Source organism: Seriola dumerili, unplaced genomic scaffold, assembly GCF_002260705.1.
Source record: "Seriola dumerili isolate Sdu_G_001 unplaced genomic scaffold, Sdu_1.0 BDQW01000449.1, whole genome shotgun sequence".
NCBI classification, from domain to species: domain Eukaryota; kingdom Metazoa; phylum Chordata; class Actinopteri; order Carangiformes; family Carangidae; genus Seriola; species Seriola dumerili.
In genome coordinates this window covers 5,827,438-5,843,717 of record NW_019174704.1, presented here as the reverse complement: position 1 = coordinate 5,843,717, position 16,280 = coordinate 5,827,438, and the positions used below count along the sequence as shown (strand labels likewise).

Genomic DNA, 16,280 nt, shown 5'->3' with positions numbered 1-16,280 from the left:
CACTGCAGTATAAATGTTCTGTAGCTGATTTCAAGGTCTTAAAAGCGTTTACATGGTAACAAACCATACACAGGACCACATCCTCAGCTTTATTCTATTGGTTAGAAAGTCGACCTGGTCAACAAAATGTATAGCATGTCCCTGGAGAATACCTGATTCTGATCAACTACAGGCTGTGCAATATTTAAAAAAAACTGCAGACTCTAACTAGTAACTCAATCACTGCTGTTCTGAGGTAACACTCACTATACTTAAGCTGTAGGCTGCAGCTTCTCCCATTTGTTTTGTTCTCAAGTAGCAAGGTGACATTTAATCCACGGTTGACAATAGTGCTAATGCTAAGGTTCCATTTTAAGATTAAGAGAATTCTGAACAATATTTATATTTTAAGTCAGCGCAGGGCTCATTGTGGATTTCATTGTTTATGAATCTACACAATCCTATTTGTCTTTTTTTCACTGGTCACCCAAAGAGCAGCATTGCTTCATTGCTTAAGGACGCTTCAGTAGGCTTACAAGATGGGCGCTGGAACTGACATCTTCTTCACTTATTATCACAGCCTGTTGGCCTATAGTGGACTTAAAGATATCACTAGTAGGTTCATGCTAAAGAGAATACATATGGGAACAGCTTGGGCCAGAGGAAACACTGAGACTTCTTATTGGCTTGAAAAGATAATAATGTAATAGTTTAAACTGTCTCTCCCCGAGGAGGACCCAGTCGACTCTTACAGCTGAACTCTATTAACAGTTGATGCATACTATGCAAGCACGCTGGACTGAATGTGGTCAAAGTAGCATCGGTGCAGCTGCTCAAAACCGTCACCATACGTTTGTCACAGTATTAACCAGACAGACTCATGTGAACAGAAACACAGTGATTTCAATTCCACTCACACCAGTTCTATGCCAACATCAACAAGGTGTTATTCAAGGCAGGCATCACACCATCTGCACAGGTGGAGGTTGAGCTCCATTTAGGTTGGTGTTGTCATCAGACTCAATGCTGGCTGCTTGTTCCATTGTTTTCTTATGGACCATCTTGTACTTTGTCTTCATGTCCCTCAGCAGCGACAAAGCTTCCTTATATTCTTGCTTGTTAACGCCTGCACCGTGTATGGCACTGCCTGTACGCAAAACAAAGTATTACATAAGGAAAGGTAAGGTCATAAAAGGTCAAGTTGTCTGAAGCGGGATTGTATCAGAACTGTGCATACTTAAGGCGACTTCTCTTATCGTTGTACTCCCTTTGATTTCCTTGATCATTTCGTCAACCCTTTCAGTCGGCTGCTTTACTGGTTTCAGAGGTGGAAGTTCCTTAATCTGTGAAAACAAATGTTTGAAGTCATAACATGAAGGTGAAACTGTTTCCCTTGTTCTTAACAGTTCTTGTTTTATTTGTTGTAATTTGACAGTGACATTAAATCCAAATGCAAAGAAATTTTGAGAAGCAAAATATCAAACCCTTTTCTGTCTTTCTTTATATGGCATCTGGATGCTATCAAGTTTTGGTTTTGAGTCTCTGTAAACATTAAGATTCTTCAGTGCGTGTTCCAGCATCCGAACAGCTGTTTGAATTCCTGTTGGAAAAAAAAGCATGAATATTCCCCCTTCACTATGGGGCCATTGTATAGGCAAACTCTTTAGGGCTTCACGAAAATGTACAAAAATAAACAGCTGCAGGTGAAACTACAGTCCTCACCAGTGGGCTCCACGGCTTCAGGATATGGTTTTGCATCCATCAACATCTTGTAGCAGTTGAATTTTTCAGGAATCGTATCATCCTCGTATCTGTCATCATTCCCTGCTGTTTCTTTCTCATCAGCTCGAAGATCAAACTCATTTTCAGAAATGTCTGCTGCCTGAACATGAAATAACATTCCGTGAAGAGGCAAAGAAACTGCGCAGGCACTAATCCACCGTGTATTTCTGAATAACATATAGGTTGTAGAATTCACATTTCACAACCAACAGGAGCAATATGAAAATCACAAATACTGGACATGTACATACCTCAGTAACAAAGAAGTGCTCTGTATTTTCTTGGAAAGTGAGGTCCCTGCGGTCCTTGCCCTCCTGAGTTTGTGCAGGACATGATTCATCCATCAGCATTGGCTTCTTTGGCACCTTTGAGATCCTTTCTTCCACCTACAATACAAAAATGTCACAAAAAAAGGAGATGAATCGTAGACTGTTTAACTTTCATATAGTGAAATCTGGAGGGTCATGATCAGACAATATCAATTATGCAGGACACATCCAACCTGCCATTTTGGATTAGTGGACACCTTCAGTGAGGGCTTCACAACTTCTCGTATCTGTTTACGCTTTATTGTTATCCCCAGTCTCTCTTGGAGGTAATAGGTCAGTAAGGGAGGGTCCCCTGTATTCAAGCAAAGACATGATTCAGCAATTTCAATTCAGAACTGATCTTCAAAAACTATGTTTTATAGGAGAGGATTACCACTTCTCTTTGTGGTCAGAGGGTTGGAGTGAATGTCAATTTCGCGAAGCATTGGGAAAAGAATGACAGCCATCAGTGCGTCTTCCTCGGCAATCTGATGACAAAACACTGATGAGACACGTTTGCTATTTTTTCCAAAATAGTTGATTTCTTTATATAAAATAACAGGGATACCTTGTTGTCAGATAGATTGAGATACTGAAGCTCTGGTAGAGGCAAACTTGATCCTTTGCAGTACTCCTCCAGGTTGATCCAGGTTGACAGACCACACACAAGTTTAATTTATTTAAAATGTGGGCTACAGAAACACAGTGATGAAACATCTCAAACACAAACTGCAGAATCAATTACCTGTGAGATTCTCTTGAAATCTTCATCATTCTCAGGATCTGGCTCAGTGTGGGCTGGTTTGAATGGATAAAAATGACAACTTTTTTCAGAGGATGCTGAGGAAACTCTTACATGCAGGTTCATTGTTAAATTATTTACAAATTACATCAAGCAGATTCTTAGCATTTACCAGCTCCCTCTTCCTCAGTTGGCCTTTCAGCAGAAGTCTGAACAGGTTTTGAACAGCCCTTAGTTTGTAAATATGGTACTTCCGAAATGTGGTTGCTCTGTAGGTTTAAATACTTAAGCCTGAAATTGAAAATATAGAAATGAATTAATGTTTTCACAGATTGTTTTGTGCTTTAAAATTGTATTCCAGTGACAAATGGTCAGAATTGATGCAGACTAAAATATCCCATTTTTTATTCCCTAATATGAGTTCATCTTCAAAAACACAGGATCCCACACTTCTCATAATGAAACATGATTGCACTTGATAAATAAATGTTCACATCTTCCAATGTTGCCAGTTTATAACACAGGATCTCTGTAAAAAACAACTGGTTTACAAGCATAAACTGAGATTACTCAGATGATGTCACTGGAATTATTTTCTCATGCTTGGCTAAACTTCCTCCAGCTCCACAGGCTGAATGGTACACAAGGGATATGACTATGACTTGGTGGATTGTCCTTTTAAGTAACACTTTTTTATTTAAAATACTATATAGAAAACCTCATCAGTACCTCTTCAGATTTGTGAGACTGCTGAAGACTCCAGAGGACAGTTTGTTATCATCCAGCATCAGGATTTCAAGAGCTCTAAAGTGTGTGTCCTCTTCTTTAGCCGGCCTGTATAAAAAAAAAAAAGAAATGCAACAGTACAATCAACCAACATCATGAAATCCATACAGTACACACACTAATAAACAGTCAAAATATTTTATAATGCAATTAAAGTTGCATTTACATACTACTGATATATATGTGTGCATACCAATTATAGACCTGGCTGTGGAGCAGGTGTATTGAATGTCATTACATTCGTTTGACCAGAATCAGGAGTGTGAATCTGGAACATTTGTGCACCCCCTTTTGGTCAATTTGAAAATGCATCTTGACTTTGTGGCCTTTCTCTGTAATTGACTGTTTTGACAAGAATTATAACCAATGCACTGAACAAGTATAAGCATGTTTGATATTTGATGATTTTGCAAGCCAAGTGATCACTGGTACAACTGATTTGAAAGATAACTATAAAACATTTGCATTATTATTAAAAGAATTTAGGACATATCACTATTCATTCTTCTCATAAACTGAGGCTGGGTACTGTATCATGTGCACTGCCTGCTTAAGATGTTCTCTGCAGGAATAATTGAAAGCAGCAGACTGGAGGCAGTGTCAGACTGTAGTTAGAGAATTAATTTGCATTTTGATGTGGAAAATATGCATTGAAACAGATTAGTTGTCTTTCAGTCTGCCAGCTTCTCCACAACTCATAGCGGAATTTTGTTTCATTATCAACTTGTGTTTTTTTCCATTTTTCCTGAACAAATGAGCAATATTGTTAGAAGAGAAGCAGATTAATTTGTTTTGATTCGTAGCATAAATTTGCATCAATGAAGATGGACAAAAACAATTAGCGAAAAAGAAAATCTATGAACTGAAAAGGGAAGTTGACTGATCATAAGTGAAGCTATATGTAAAAAAAAAAATCTATGACAAACATTGTATCTCGTCACTCTTATATTGCTGCTGCATGGAAATTAAGATACTCTACTAACAGCTGAGTGTGGTCACAGCTGGAGGAACCCAGATTAGGAGGAAGATGACGAAGCTGATTTCCAGTCAGATGAAGGACCTTTAGACGTGGAAGTCGACTGATGGAAACAATATCATCAGCTGACAAACTGTTGTAGGACAAATCCAAAACCTGTTAGGATTTAAATTAAGCATTTAGATGAACATAATCACATGAAATAGAGAACGAAAAGGAGTGTATGCCATTAACAGAGTGTGAATCTGAGATAATGCAGTTTGAAATATTACAGATGTTACACAGATTAGCTGCTGATCTGTCCTGCACTAACATGAATTAATTATGAATTGCCCCCCCCCCCCCATCTTAATCAACTTTGTTCAAGCATCAAACGGGCACAAATATTGAAATCTAAAAGGCATGATGTAGGCATCAGTAGAGATTAAACTAACAGTACAGGGTGTCTTTGTTTGTCAGTGGATTATAGAAAATCATGAAAGAACTGGAGATGTGAAAGAAGCTGTAAAAAGAACAGAGGGAGCAGCAAAAGTAAATGAGAACATGCTGGATGGTAATAAAAGGCGTTCGAGTTCTTGTGAGAAATAAAAATTTAGGTCGAGTTGTGTATTAATGCTATGACATGTTAATAATCCAAATAAACAACATGAAAAATAATAATAGCAACAGTGTATCTAATTAGTACAGTATGTCAAGATCTGTCATCTTACCTCAAGACAAGGGAAGTCAGATGCATGAAACGTCATGTTGCAAATCCCATTTAGAGACAGACTGAGTTCTCTTAAAGACACAAAACTGCTGAAAGACCCTGTAGAAAAATAAGGGACAGTTCAGACACGTGAAACTTTTTTGCCAGAGAAGATTGTATTCAGGGTTTGCTTGATGTGTAAAAAATAGTCACCTAAAGAGAGGGAGTTAACAGAAGCATCGATGTAAACTACATTATCAAACAACTTGAGGTCTTCTGGCTTGACCTGTGCACAGTTAGGGAAAACTCTTTAGTCAGTTTTACCTGCACACTACCAAGTGATTTTGACTAAAATGTGAAAAATTAGTCTTACAGAATTCAGTTTATGGTCACTGACGTCAACAGAGCACAGTTCAGATGGTTTATCAACACAATGTAACTGGAGCTACAAAAGAAGATTTAAAATTGTAATTATTTGCGTTCATCAAAAAACAACTGATGGTGTGCTCTTTTGTCAAATAACCAATTCTCACATAACTAGATCTTAGTGACTTACCAGGAAGGGCCCATCTAATGTATTACCATCAGCCACCCCACTGTTCTCTAGTTTTTTATGAGACTCTTTTATTCTTCTGTGCACATTACTGTACTTCTGCTCCTGTGCCTTTCTGTAAGCCACAAGCCAATGACCACCACCTGAAAGGAAGGTAAAATTTAATACCATCATGTCAGCAAATACTGTTTGCAGATTTACAAATGTATATAATATAATAGGCCAGCAATTCACAATTATTTTCATTATTGATTAATTTGCAGACTATTTTCTTATTAATTATGTATCATGTTGTCTATTAAATGTGATAAAATTGTGAAAAGTAGCCATCATAATTTTTCATATCCAAATTAAAATTGCGTGTTTCGTCCAACCTTTAGTCCAAAACCCAAAGATAAAAGAATGAGCAATGACATAAAACAAAGAATAGCAGCACATTTGAGAAACTGGAACCAAAGAATATTTTGCTATTTTTGCCTGATTAATGTCTCAAACTGTACACTGATTATCAAAAAAGTTGCAGATAATCCACTAAATGTTTCAAATCTGCAGTCTACTGTGTAGCGTCTACTGTGTAGCGTCTACTGTGTAGCGCAAAATATAAACTGTATGACTATACAAACTATCAGCAAAGATAAAAAAGCATGTGATTCATATAATCAGATACTGTAAAACACGTAGTGCTGACAAAATTTACACATATATGTTCTGGATCAGATATTCACTGAAATGTACCATTTGCCAGGATGGACATCCTTCATTACTTATCTATGAGTACGTGAAATAAGTAGAGCATGTTTTCTTGTAATGCTTTAACTGAAAAAGTCCCTCACTGTTTGCAACATTTTTGCTTCAAAGTGTCTGTCATGGGAACTGTGATTAAACCTGTAGTCCCTCCCCTCCAGGTGAATGGCCGTTTGTGCAATTTAATAATAATTTCATAAATTATTTATTTCTGCCTGATTTAATACACATATAGATTCATTAAGTCACATTTTAACTTACTTACTAACTTGTAATATCGTGTTTACATTGCGTTAACCTAATATAATTGTTCTCCCTATTGTTTGAGGTAGTGTCCTTGTTTCTGATAATTTCATGTAACTTTCTGGACTAGTCATTTGATATATAACTTAAATTAATTTAACCCACCGTCTTTCCTTCGACTGAGTAATGTTCGGGCCGGGAAACATTTGGTGGGATAGCTCTGCCCATCATCAAATTTATACGATGCAGCAGTCATCTTGTTTGCTTGGGTAAATCCATTTGTCACGAAAAAAACTCTTTATGCAAATGTTAATTACGCTTTTCACGCACTGAACTGGCAAAACTACTTGCTACAGCTCCACTGTAATGCTCCGTATCCTAGCAACAGCACGTTAAACGATACCTGCCCCTCCCGTCCAGCGGGGGGCGGTAAGAAGTCAACATGGGTATTTTCTTTACGGCGGAAGAGACTGACGAGCCTTGTTTATCAAAGATGGAATTCAATGGTAAGATAATACACCACCTAGCCTGCCTCAAGTGTTTAAAAACATTAAACAGCAATTGTTACCATTATGTGGCAGTTCTTTTCTATCTGTAAGAAAGGGTGTAATTTATTCAATAGGACGAATTTACGTCCGACCGTTGGTTTAAACCGTTTAGCACCTGGCGTTTAATCAGAAACGTCCACACTACGCATGTGTAACGTCGGGTACCACTGTGACTGCAATTGGATGTTGTTTTGTGTACTACTCTCATGTAACGGCTTGTCTGTTACGTAGTTGTTGTGTTAGCATAGTAATGGGAAAATAAACGATAAAAGGGCTCTTTGGCGCTCCATTTTACGAAGCTCATTTACCACCGACATCTAGTTTAGCCAGGTAGTGTCCAAGCGAACACGGAAGTACGTGTGAGTGTTCCTCTCACTTCAGCGCCGCCTTCGTTTCTGATGAACCTATAGCATTAGTGTCGTGAACATCAGAGGTCCCTGGTTCGGCTTGAAATTAGGTGGTGTAATGCCGTTCAAGAAAAGATCAAAGGTGACGAATGGGAAAAGTGACAAGTGAAGGTAAGGGGTTTGGTATGCACGCACAGTAAAGGCTACACGTTGTTTATACCAATGCAATCATATGTGGCTATGAGCATAGACGGAGCTGAGGGGCGGTTTGTGGGGCTCCAGCCCTGGACGTTTTCCCCAAAAGCCCCCGAATCTTATATAAAGTTTATAATATAACTTCAACTTGGTGTCATTTCCTCTCAGTCTCAGTGTGCACAGACTGACACAGTGAGTAAATGTGTAATCTAAATATGAAACACCTTCCACAAATACAAAAAATACATTTGTAAACTTTGCAAATATCTTGCAAATATAAAAAGGATCTGCAAATACACAAACAAATTCCAGGAATAAAAACATGTCTGTGAATACATTCAATTACTTTACAAATAAATGAAAAGCATTTATTTGTGAATATCTTCCTAACATTTAAAACTTTCAAACAGACATTTGTGAATCAATTTTCCATTTGTGAGGCGAAAAAGCATTTGTGGATGTCTATTCCACGCTTGTGGATTTGCATTTTACACACAGAGTTTTGAGACAAACTTTCCGCCAGTCTGAACGAAAATCGACTTTTTTATTTCAAAGTAAGAGCACACCGTCTTCTATGAATTTAATTTCCCCAAATACTCCAACAAGTAAGAGTGGGATTTCTATGGAGGTAGATTTGACAATCCGTGTGTAAATGTGTAATCTGTAAATATAAAACACCTTCCACAAATTGATTGAATAATTCCAATAATCTCAAAAGTAAAACAATTGACATCAGTTATCTCTTTACAGATTTGATGGGTATGAAATATGGCCTTGTTGCAATGTATCTTCATCATCCAACAACAAGAGATGAAAATGTGTTGACAAGACAGGATTGAAGAAAAGAGGAGGAAAGGAGAGCAGAGGTGGCGCAGATGTAAGAGAATAAAATATGTGTTTAATATTTTTACATCTTCAGTTTATGATCAGAGAAATAAAAATCTTTTTGTTTTATATTTTCTTTGAGTGGAGGACATTTCCAGGAATAGATGAGTGGAGCCGAGAGAGTGAAAGAAGAAGAAAAGGGGAGGAAAGGAGAACAGAGTGATCAGGAGTGGATCAAATAAAATACTGTATGATAATATTAAAGTATATGTCCATGTTGTTTGTCCTATGATGCTATTCCTTAAAGAAATTTAATTGAGTAAATGTTCTTCTGTTGGCCTAATATTCAGTTCAGAGAAGAGAAGACATTTACTTGACCATGTTGTGGATATGACTGCTCATTTAGAGCAGCACATATTATTATGGTCAGGATTTAAATTTAGATTTGTCATCTAAACATTAAATTTGTGACCTGTACTCTGGCATAGTGTGACAAAAATAGGTTTCAAACTTTAGTGATGCTGTTTATACCATATTCATTCCCCACCTATGTCATGGAAATTCAAAATAGTAACACCAAACAATTTGTGCCTCTTTTTATGTGGCAGAAGTGAAAATTAGTCATTGTCAAAATTTGTTGTGTTGTCATTTCAGAATGATGGAGACGGAGAAAAAGTTGATTCAAAATATGACGCAGGCACTGGATGATTTTTTTTTTTTCCTGGGCAACTATCATTTTTTCCCCAAATGATGTTCAAATGGCTTGATTCAGTAAATAGTACATGTAGCTGCTGTGACTGGGGAAAAAATTCCCGGTGAGAAATATAGACTATGTCTTGACTATATACTATGTCTTGCTCCGCCCTTGGCTACGAGGAGCTGCTGGAGTGTGAACTCTCAACTGTCAGTCTGCTTTTAAAGACTGTTATAACAAGACTAAATCACAGGCTAAGACTTATACTGTACAGTCATTAATTTGGAACATTTTCTTTTTCCAGGAACTCTGACCCACCATGGGAAACACATCATCAAAGAGTGGCAGCGGAGAGGAACCGGTTAAAACAATCTTGTTTGAACAAGAGCAGCCAAGTGGGATAACATACAGAATTCCCGCTCTCATTTATCTGCAGCACAGTCACACCTTCCTTGCTTTTGCAGAGAAAAGGTCCTCACCTTCTGACCAAGATGCCAAAATTCTTGTTATGAGAAGCGGAACATTGAAAGATGATGGATCTGTTCAGGTTATTATTGGCACCTTTGCTTTAATACTGAAAACTATCAGCATTATCTGTGCTCATCTTTCTAATTGTTGTCCTTTGACAATGTTTTTTCCAGTGGTCCTCCAGTCAGGAGCTGTCAACAGCACGTCAACCGGGCTGCCGCACCATGAATCCTTGCCCCGTGTATGAAAAAAACAGCAGAACATTGTTTTTATTTTTCATCTGCGTCCTGGAAACCATCACAGAAAAATACCAGGTAATCACAGGTACAAACCAGGCACGGCTTTGCTGTGTTAGCAGCAGTGATGATGGACAAACTTGGACATCAGCAAAAGACTTGACAGAGAGTGTAATTGGCGAAACTATCCATAAGTGGGCCACGTTTGCTGTGGGTCCTGGCCACGGTGTTCAAATGGAAAATGGCAGATTGATCATCCCAGCATACGCCTATTACGTCCCTTACAGATGCTGTTCCTTCCCCATTCCTTGTACAGTCTACCCACATGCACTGGCTATTTATAGTGACAACGGTGGGGAGACATGGCACATGGGTGAGATGCTTCAAAAATATTCATGTGAATGTGAAATGGCAGAGATCATAGACCACGAGGGCAGGTCTTATCTTTACTGTAATGCTCGTAACAATGGTGGGATCAGATGTGAGGCCCTGAGTGAAGACAGCGGCAAGTATTTTGACAAACCCCACATGGCCTCAGAGCTCGTCGAACCACCTTCCGGCTGTCAAGGCAGTGTCATTGGCTTTCCTGCTCCTGAATTTTTCCCAAATGATGACGCCGAGAGCAAAGCTTGTGGCACATCGCTCTTGTCTCCAGACACACAAACCTGGCTCCTCTTCATGCACCCAACCAATAAGTGTAGTAGAAGGGACATGGGCGTGTATTTGAACCGATCCCCCCTGCACTCTTCCGGTTGGGACAGGCCCAGGATCATCAACAGCGGACCCAGTGGCTACTCAGACCTGGCCTACAACAGCGACAAGGATCAGTTTTCGTGCGTGATAGAGTGTGGGAAACAGAGTGAAAACGAGCAGATTGCCTTCATGTCGTTTACCCTTAATGATGTCATGCAGACAGGTAGTAAGAGAGAGAAGAAGATGCGCAACCTAAAAATCTAAGCAGAAGCCACTAAATAAGCTGTGCAGTTACATCTGTCTGTGTTTACTGTTGTTCTACATTCTGGAGATGATAATGCATGAGTCTTGTGTTTTGTTGTCTCCTTGTTTACATGAAAATGTAATTCAAGTCCCTATAGTATTAATATGCAACCAGCTGTATCAGGAAGGAAACCATTTTTTAAAGGTAGGGTGGTTGATGTAAGCATGCTGTGCTGGGCTGTCATTTTTAAAACAGGCTTTGTGTGTAGCATGTTTGACAAGCACTTCATCCCCATTTCTGCAACTTATTAGACTGTCAGTACGGCTGAGCAGAGCAGAGCTGAGAGTTTGCCTACCTCTTTTTATTTTCATATGAAGATCATAGCAGGCCTTGTAAAGTGGAGCGTAGAGTATCCTCCATGCTCAGTCTCTCTTTTACATTTAGTATTCTCTGATTCACATATGCCTTCTACTCCACTGTTTAAACTTAAGCCGTGCCACAGCCTGTCAGCGCACAACCTTTTCTGTAGGTCACAGTGGGGGCCGAAAAGTTGACAACAAAAACTGGACTGAAAAGATAAATATTCACTTTTTACTTGCCAGCTAATCAAGGAAGAGACCAACTAAACTGTACCAGCTAATGGATTGAAAGAGATTATGTACCTTCAGCAAGCTACTGTCAAGAGCATTTGTGTTACTTTGTAATGTACACTGGTTTTTATTACTTTCATGTCCAAAAGCTTTATATCACTTTGCAACATTATTTACTTGTTAATTTTCAGTTCCCCAGTGTATTTAATATGATTTTCAGGACACACTTTTTTTTCCTGGCATAGTTAAATAAGTGCAGTATTACGACCAGGTATGATTGATTGGCTGTAGGTTATCACATGAGAGCATGATACAGCCGATGAAGATTAACTATTTATAAAGCTACTAGGAATTTGCACACCTTGTACTGAGCGGTTTTAACATCCCTCTTTGCCTAATGTTGTGTGGCAAAATGCCTCGAGGTGACTTGTTTCATTGTCTTTTTGTTGACTATTGTGGAAAGTGACAAAACCTGCATGAAACGTGTATTTTAGTAGAAAATAAAAGTAACCTGTGATCACCTGACACGTCTTGCGTTCAATTTTGTACACTTTCTTCCTGATTATAGTGTATTGCTTTTAACAGCTGATTATTCTGATGAATTTATGAAGACAAGTTAAACAAAAATCATTTGTCAAACAGGAATAAGGGATAAAAGAATAGGGCATAGATATGGTTTAAAAGCAACTATGAGAAACACTTCATCTGCTGTAGGGAGTATTTTATTCCCTCAGCAGGCAAAAGAGACTATGGGCTGCAGTGTGTTGAAATGATGTGAAGTGGTTTTGTTGTAAAGCAACCTGTGGGGATTTGAATGTGATTCAACAGATGTGCAGGCAGCAGGGATGAATTACGGACAGGGGGGAACATTTTAGTAGATGGTGGAATCTGGACATTCAATGCTTGTAGAGATTGACAAATGATATGATGTCTTTACTGTTAAGGGAGTTATAGTGTTTGTCAGACTGCAGTTAAATGAGAAGTAGCTGTGTTGCCTTGTAGCTGTATTCGGATTGGTTGATTTGTAGCCCTTTTCTGATTGGTTGGTTGGTTTGTACCTATATTCTGACTGATTCAAAGTTGTCACAGCTGCACCAGAGAGAGGAAGTGCTTTGTGTATATTAGAAACACATTTACAGTTTTGTCCCGATTCTTATTGTGTACAGTGTGATAAAATGACACTGAACAATTAGAACTGATTATATTTTGGTGGTTAAAGGTTAAAGGTCAAAGGTAAAGGTCACGGTGACCTCACAAAACACAATTTTGGCCTTGTGAATGCAACACCTCAGGAACTCCTCAAGGGAATCCCTTCAAAGTTGGTACAAACGTTCACTTGGACTCAAAGATGAACTGATTAGATTTTGGTGGTCATGGTCATGGTCACTTTGACAGCACACAATAGGTTTTAAGCCATAACTCAAGAATTCACACAGCAATTACCACAGAATTTCACATTAATGATTAATATTTTATATGATTCTGGATGAACAGGGATGAAACCTGAAACCTGTCTAAGAGGTGGAGGCATACAACCGTGGAGGCTTAGTAATTTTCTGGGCACTAGTTTTTAATCAAAGGTTTCTTAAACAGGAGTAAACACTTCCTTTCTTGGGGACTATTTTTAGCAGTGGATGAATACACATTTGGTGCTCTAATTAGTATTTGTGGTAGTGGGATGGTGTATATGGGATTATTTTAAAATAATCTACTGTGACTATGTTCATGGTAATGAAGGAACACATCAGCCAGTGCAATGAAGTGGCTTATTGATGTTTTTTGGAAACAATGGAGCTCTATGGGACAGATGACTAACAGATATCAGGTTTTGGCTACACAGGCAAAACTGTTTGTTAGATCAAGTCAGTGTTTGGTCTTTCATGGGGATATTTTTACAATATGAAAACTATTGAACATCACCAGCCTTATCCCACTTCAAATGCAAAAGTGAATGAACAGATTAATTTAACTAAACAAGTGTTGTACCACTAGGTGCATTTTTGACTATTTTAATTGTTCCCTGTGTCCTTGGGTACACAGTGTAGGGGAAAAATTCTTTATTACTAGTGTTTGATTGTTAGATATAGAATAGAGTAGTTATAGTTATACCCAAATGTTATCTCTGACTGCATTTCATGGCCCGCCCTTGGAGGGAGCAATGGACCTATAGAAGGTGGGTTAAACGAACTAGGAGAGGCCCTTAACTCAGTTGTCCAGAACAACTGTTTGCTTCTTTAAAAGTGATGAACAGTTCAGTTCTAGCCAGTCTGAGCCTGACATCTCTGACTCGTTTGATCAAACAATTGCTATGACTTTGTTCGACTCCATTTGCTTATTCTTTGTCTGTTTTACACTTGATTGAGTGATTCAAATAAACATCAGAACCTTACAAGGTGTTCTCCTTGGAAGCTTTCTCACCAAACAGTTTACAGATTTCCACCACACACAGCAGTAGCTCCAGGCTGCTTGCGACCTCAGCACCTGTCCTGATCATTAATAGAATCACTGAACTGATACAAAAGCAACAAATAAGCTAGGTTTGAGGTGTGCTTTATGTGAAGGCTTGTGTATCTCAAATGTGTTTATTAACTGGCTACGGCTACTTCATTTCTGTTTTTCATCACCTTGTCCAACCTGCTTCTTCACAGGAAGGATGAATCATGTGGTGAAACCTGTTTTTCTCTGACAAGGTTGGTGGTGAGACATCCAACATTTTTCAGCACATATGATTATCTTTATCAGAGAGTGGCTCACGGTTATACACACATATGTGTCATCTGTCACTCTGATGACATTATGGAGTCCAGCCCCAGAGAGGTTGCAGATGTTTGCTGTTTGTGTTAAGCGTGTGAGACGTCCCAGAAGGCTCTGCTGTTTTAGCAGCACAGACAGTGCTGGGCACACGGCTGTGATATTTGTTCTTGTACTGTCCATTTGAATGACTCTGGGGTCCACAGGTGAAGGGGTGCCAGACATATGGGAGGATGTGAGGATGACAGGAGTCCACTTAGTTTGTGGTCCGAGTTCTTTTTTGATTTGTTAAGCAGAATGATATTGCATGCCTTGTTTATTGCAAGTTGAAAATGTCTTATTCATCCACTTTGATTGTCATAAGCAGCCTCTTTGTCATTGCAATATATCAATGACAAGAGACATCACTTACCCAACCTCAAAATATATCCTACTGTAACACGATGGAGAAAAGTTGATGTTGACTTCTGTATGTTTTGTATTTTGATATGAATTTGCACAGTTTGTTCATACTACATGGATAATCAAGCTTTTAATGGGCCACATCTAGCTAGTAAAGCAACAGACAAAACTATGGTATTGTTTCCATGCTCTTCCATGCTCAGTAAATGCTGCTGCCATTTTCTACACCTGCAAAAAAAAAATTCTGCTCCTTTTTAGTGTGAGACCATGAAGCAGTTCTGTTATTGCAGCAGTGACACAAACGCACATTATGAGCCTCACTGGGCGCAGAGATGTAGAAAACCTGCTCAGGGTCAAAGGTAGATTCAATGTTTGGTTAGCTGTGGAAGTTTGCATCATGGTGTGGATTTGGTGTGGAGGTTATGTTAGTTCAGGTTATGAACACTGACTAGTTGTAACAGCATGTCTTCCAAGCAGTGCCAGTTTTAACTTAATAGGTTGACTACAATGAGAAAAAGCTATGGTTGAAGGAGCTGCTGCTGCTTTTTTGCTAATTTGTACACGTAAAGTGTGTTAGTTATAAGGTCATATACGTGAGTGTATGTTCTCAAGAGCGTGTTGTTCAGTAACATGTAGAGAAACCATCATGGTGTGTGAGAATGGAGGTTGATGTTATAATCCTACAATTCACAATGTGGGTAATAGTCCACACTTATCCATAAATGGTTTTTGTGTGCCTCATAAATTAATATCCCTTTACATATACTCAAACAAACAGTTTATTCCAAACGTTAACATGAAAGGTAAGCTGACGTTAATGTTCAACATAACAGCTATGATTGGCCTGTTTCAGCTAAAGTGTTCAGGTTATGAATAGTCAATACAAAATCTTTTTGACTTTCCATAAACAGGTGAGCACATTTTTGACTCAGAATGGTGTTTATGCATGAAACTACTGTGAATAACCTTTTGCCCAAATCCTGTTGTAAATATTTGCATGAGAGCTCTGCAGGTTCTTATGTAACAGGTTCAAAAACACAAAAAGGAAACTACCTTTAAAACATGTTATGTGCTTTGTCCCTTTAGGTTAGATAGGTTTGAGCAACAGACATGATACATTCAGTATGAGTTGTCTCTTCTCTCTTTTGGTTTCTCTTTGTTTGCAAGACAGTAAAATATAAGTTATGCAGGCAAAGTTACATTTTCAAGGTTTGATTGAAGTATCTATGTACACTGAAAGCTACACTCAGTTGATCTGTACATCATCACAGAGTCACAGAGGGAAGCAACGCTTCAGCTGCTCCTTCAGGAATTTCTTTCATTCATAAATGTAACCTTTATCTTTTATCTCACTGTGAAACAGATAAGCCTATTTACAGTACAATGTAACCTTGTGCCAGCTAAAACAACTTCATGTATCAAAACACACCCTGCCCCGGAGATTAGTGCTGTTTTCATGGGAAACCACAAAGGGAACAAATCCCCC

At 38.6% G+C, this 16,280-nt stretch overlaps 2 protein-coding genes across 6 annotated transcripts; one reads left to right on the top strand and one right to left on the bottom strand.

Annotated features, from left to right (window-relative positions):
• Positions 1–941: 941 nt before the first annotated feature.
• On the bottom strand, positions 942–7,057 carry xrra1 (X-ray radiation resistance associated 1). The gene is made up of 17 exons (XM_022762697.1): positions 6,967–7,057; positions 5,818–5,957; positions 5,635–5,706; positions 5,475–5,547; positions 5,284–5,381; positions 4,581–4,729; positions 3,541–3,645; positions 2,984–3,102; positions 2,815–2,867; positions 2,638–2,703; positions 2,464–2,557; positions 2,264–2,382; positions 2,013–2,147; positions 1,702–1,861; positions 1,464–1,579; positions 1,217–1,322; positions 942–1,126 (listed from the first exon to the last, which is right to left on the bottom strand). The coding sequence occupies exons 1-17, from the start codon at positions 7,055–7,057 to the stop codon at positions 942–944; spliced, it is 1,881 nt and encodes a 626-aa protein (XP_022618418.1).
• A 623-nt stretch (positions 7,058–7,680) lies between these two features.
• LOC111234404 (sialidase-3-like) lies at positions 7,681–12,157 on the top strand. Of its 5 annotated transcripts, XM_022762477.1 has the most exons (6): positions 7,681–7,867; positions 8,642–8,768; positions 8,859–8,964; positions 9,371–9,531; positions 9,715–9,957; positions 10,052–12,157. In XM_022762477.1, exons 5-6 carry the CDS (start codon positions 9,730–9,732, stop codon positions 11,069–11,071), a joined length of 1,248 nt encoding a protein of 415 aa, XP_022618198.1. In that variant the 5' UTR covers positions 7,681–7,867; positions 8,642–8,768; positions 8,859–8,964; positions 9,371–9,531; positions 9,715–9,729; the 3' UTR covers positions 11,072–12,157. The 5 variants fall into 5 exon arrangements, with proteins under 5 accessions (XP_022618198.1, XP_022618201.1, XP_022618202.1 ...); XM_022762479.1 differs by lacking the exon at positions 7,681–7,867 and having other exon boundaries at positions 8,751–8,768; positions 8,864–8,964; XM_022762480.1 differs by lacking the exons at positions 8,642–8,768; positions 8,859–8,964.
• The last annotated feature ends 4,123 nt before the right edge of the window (positions 12,158–16,280 follow it).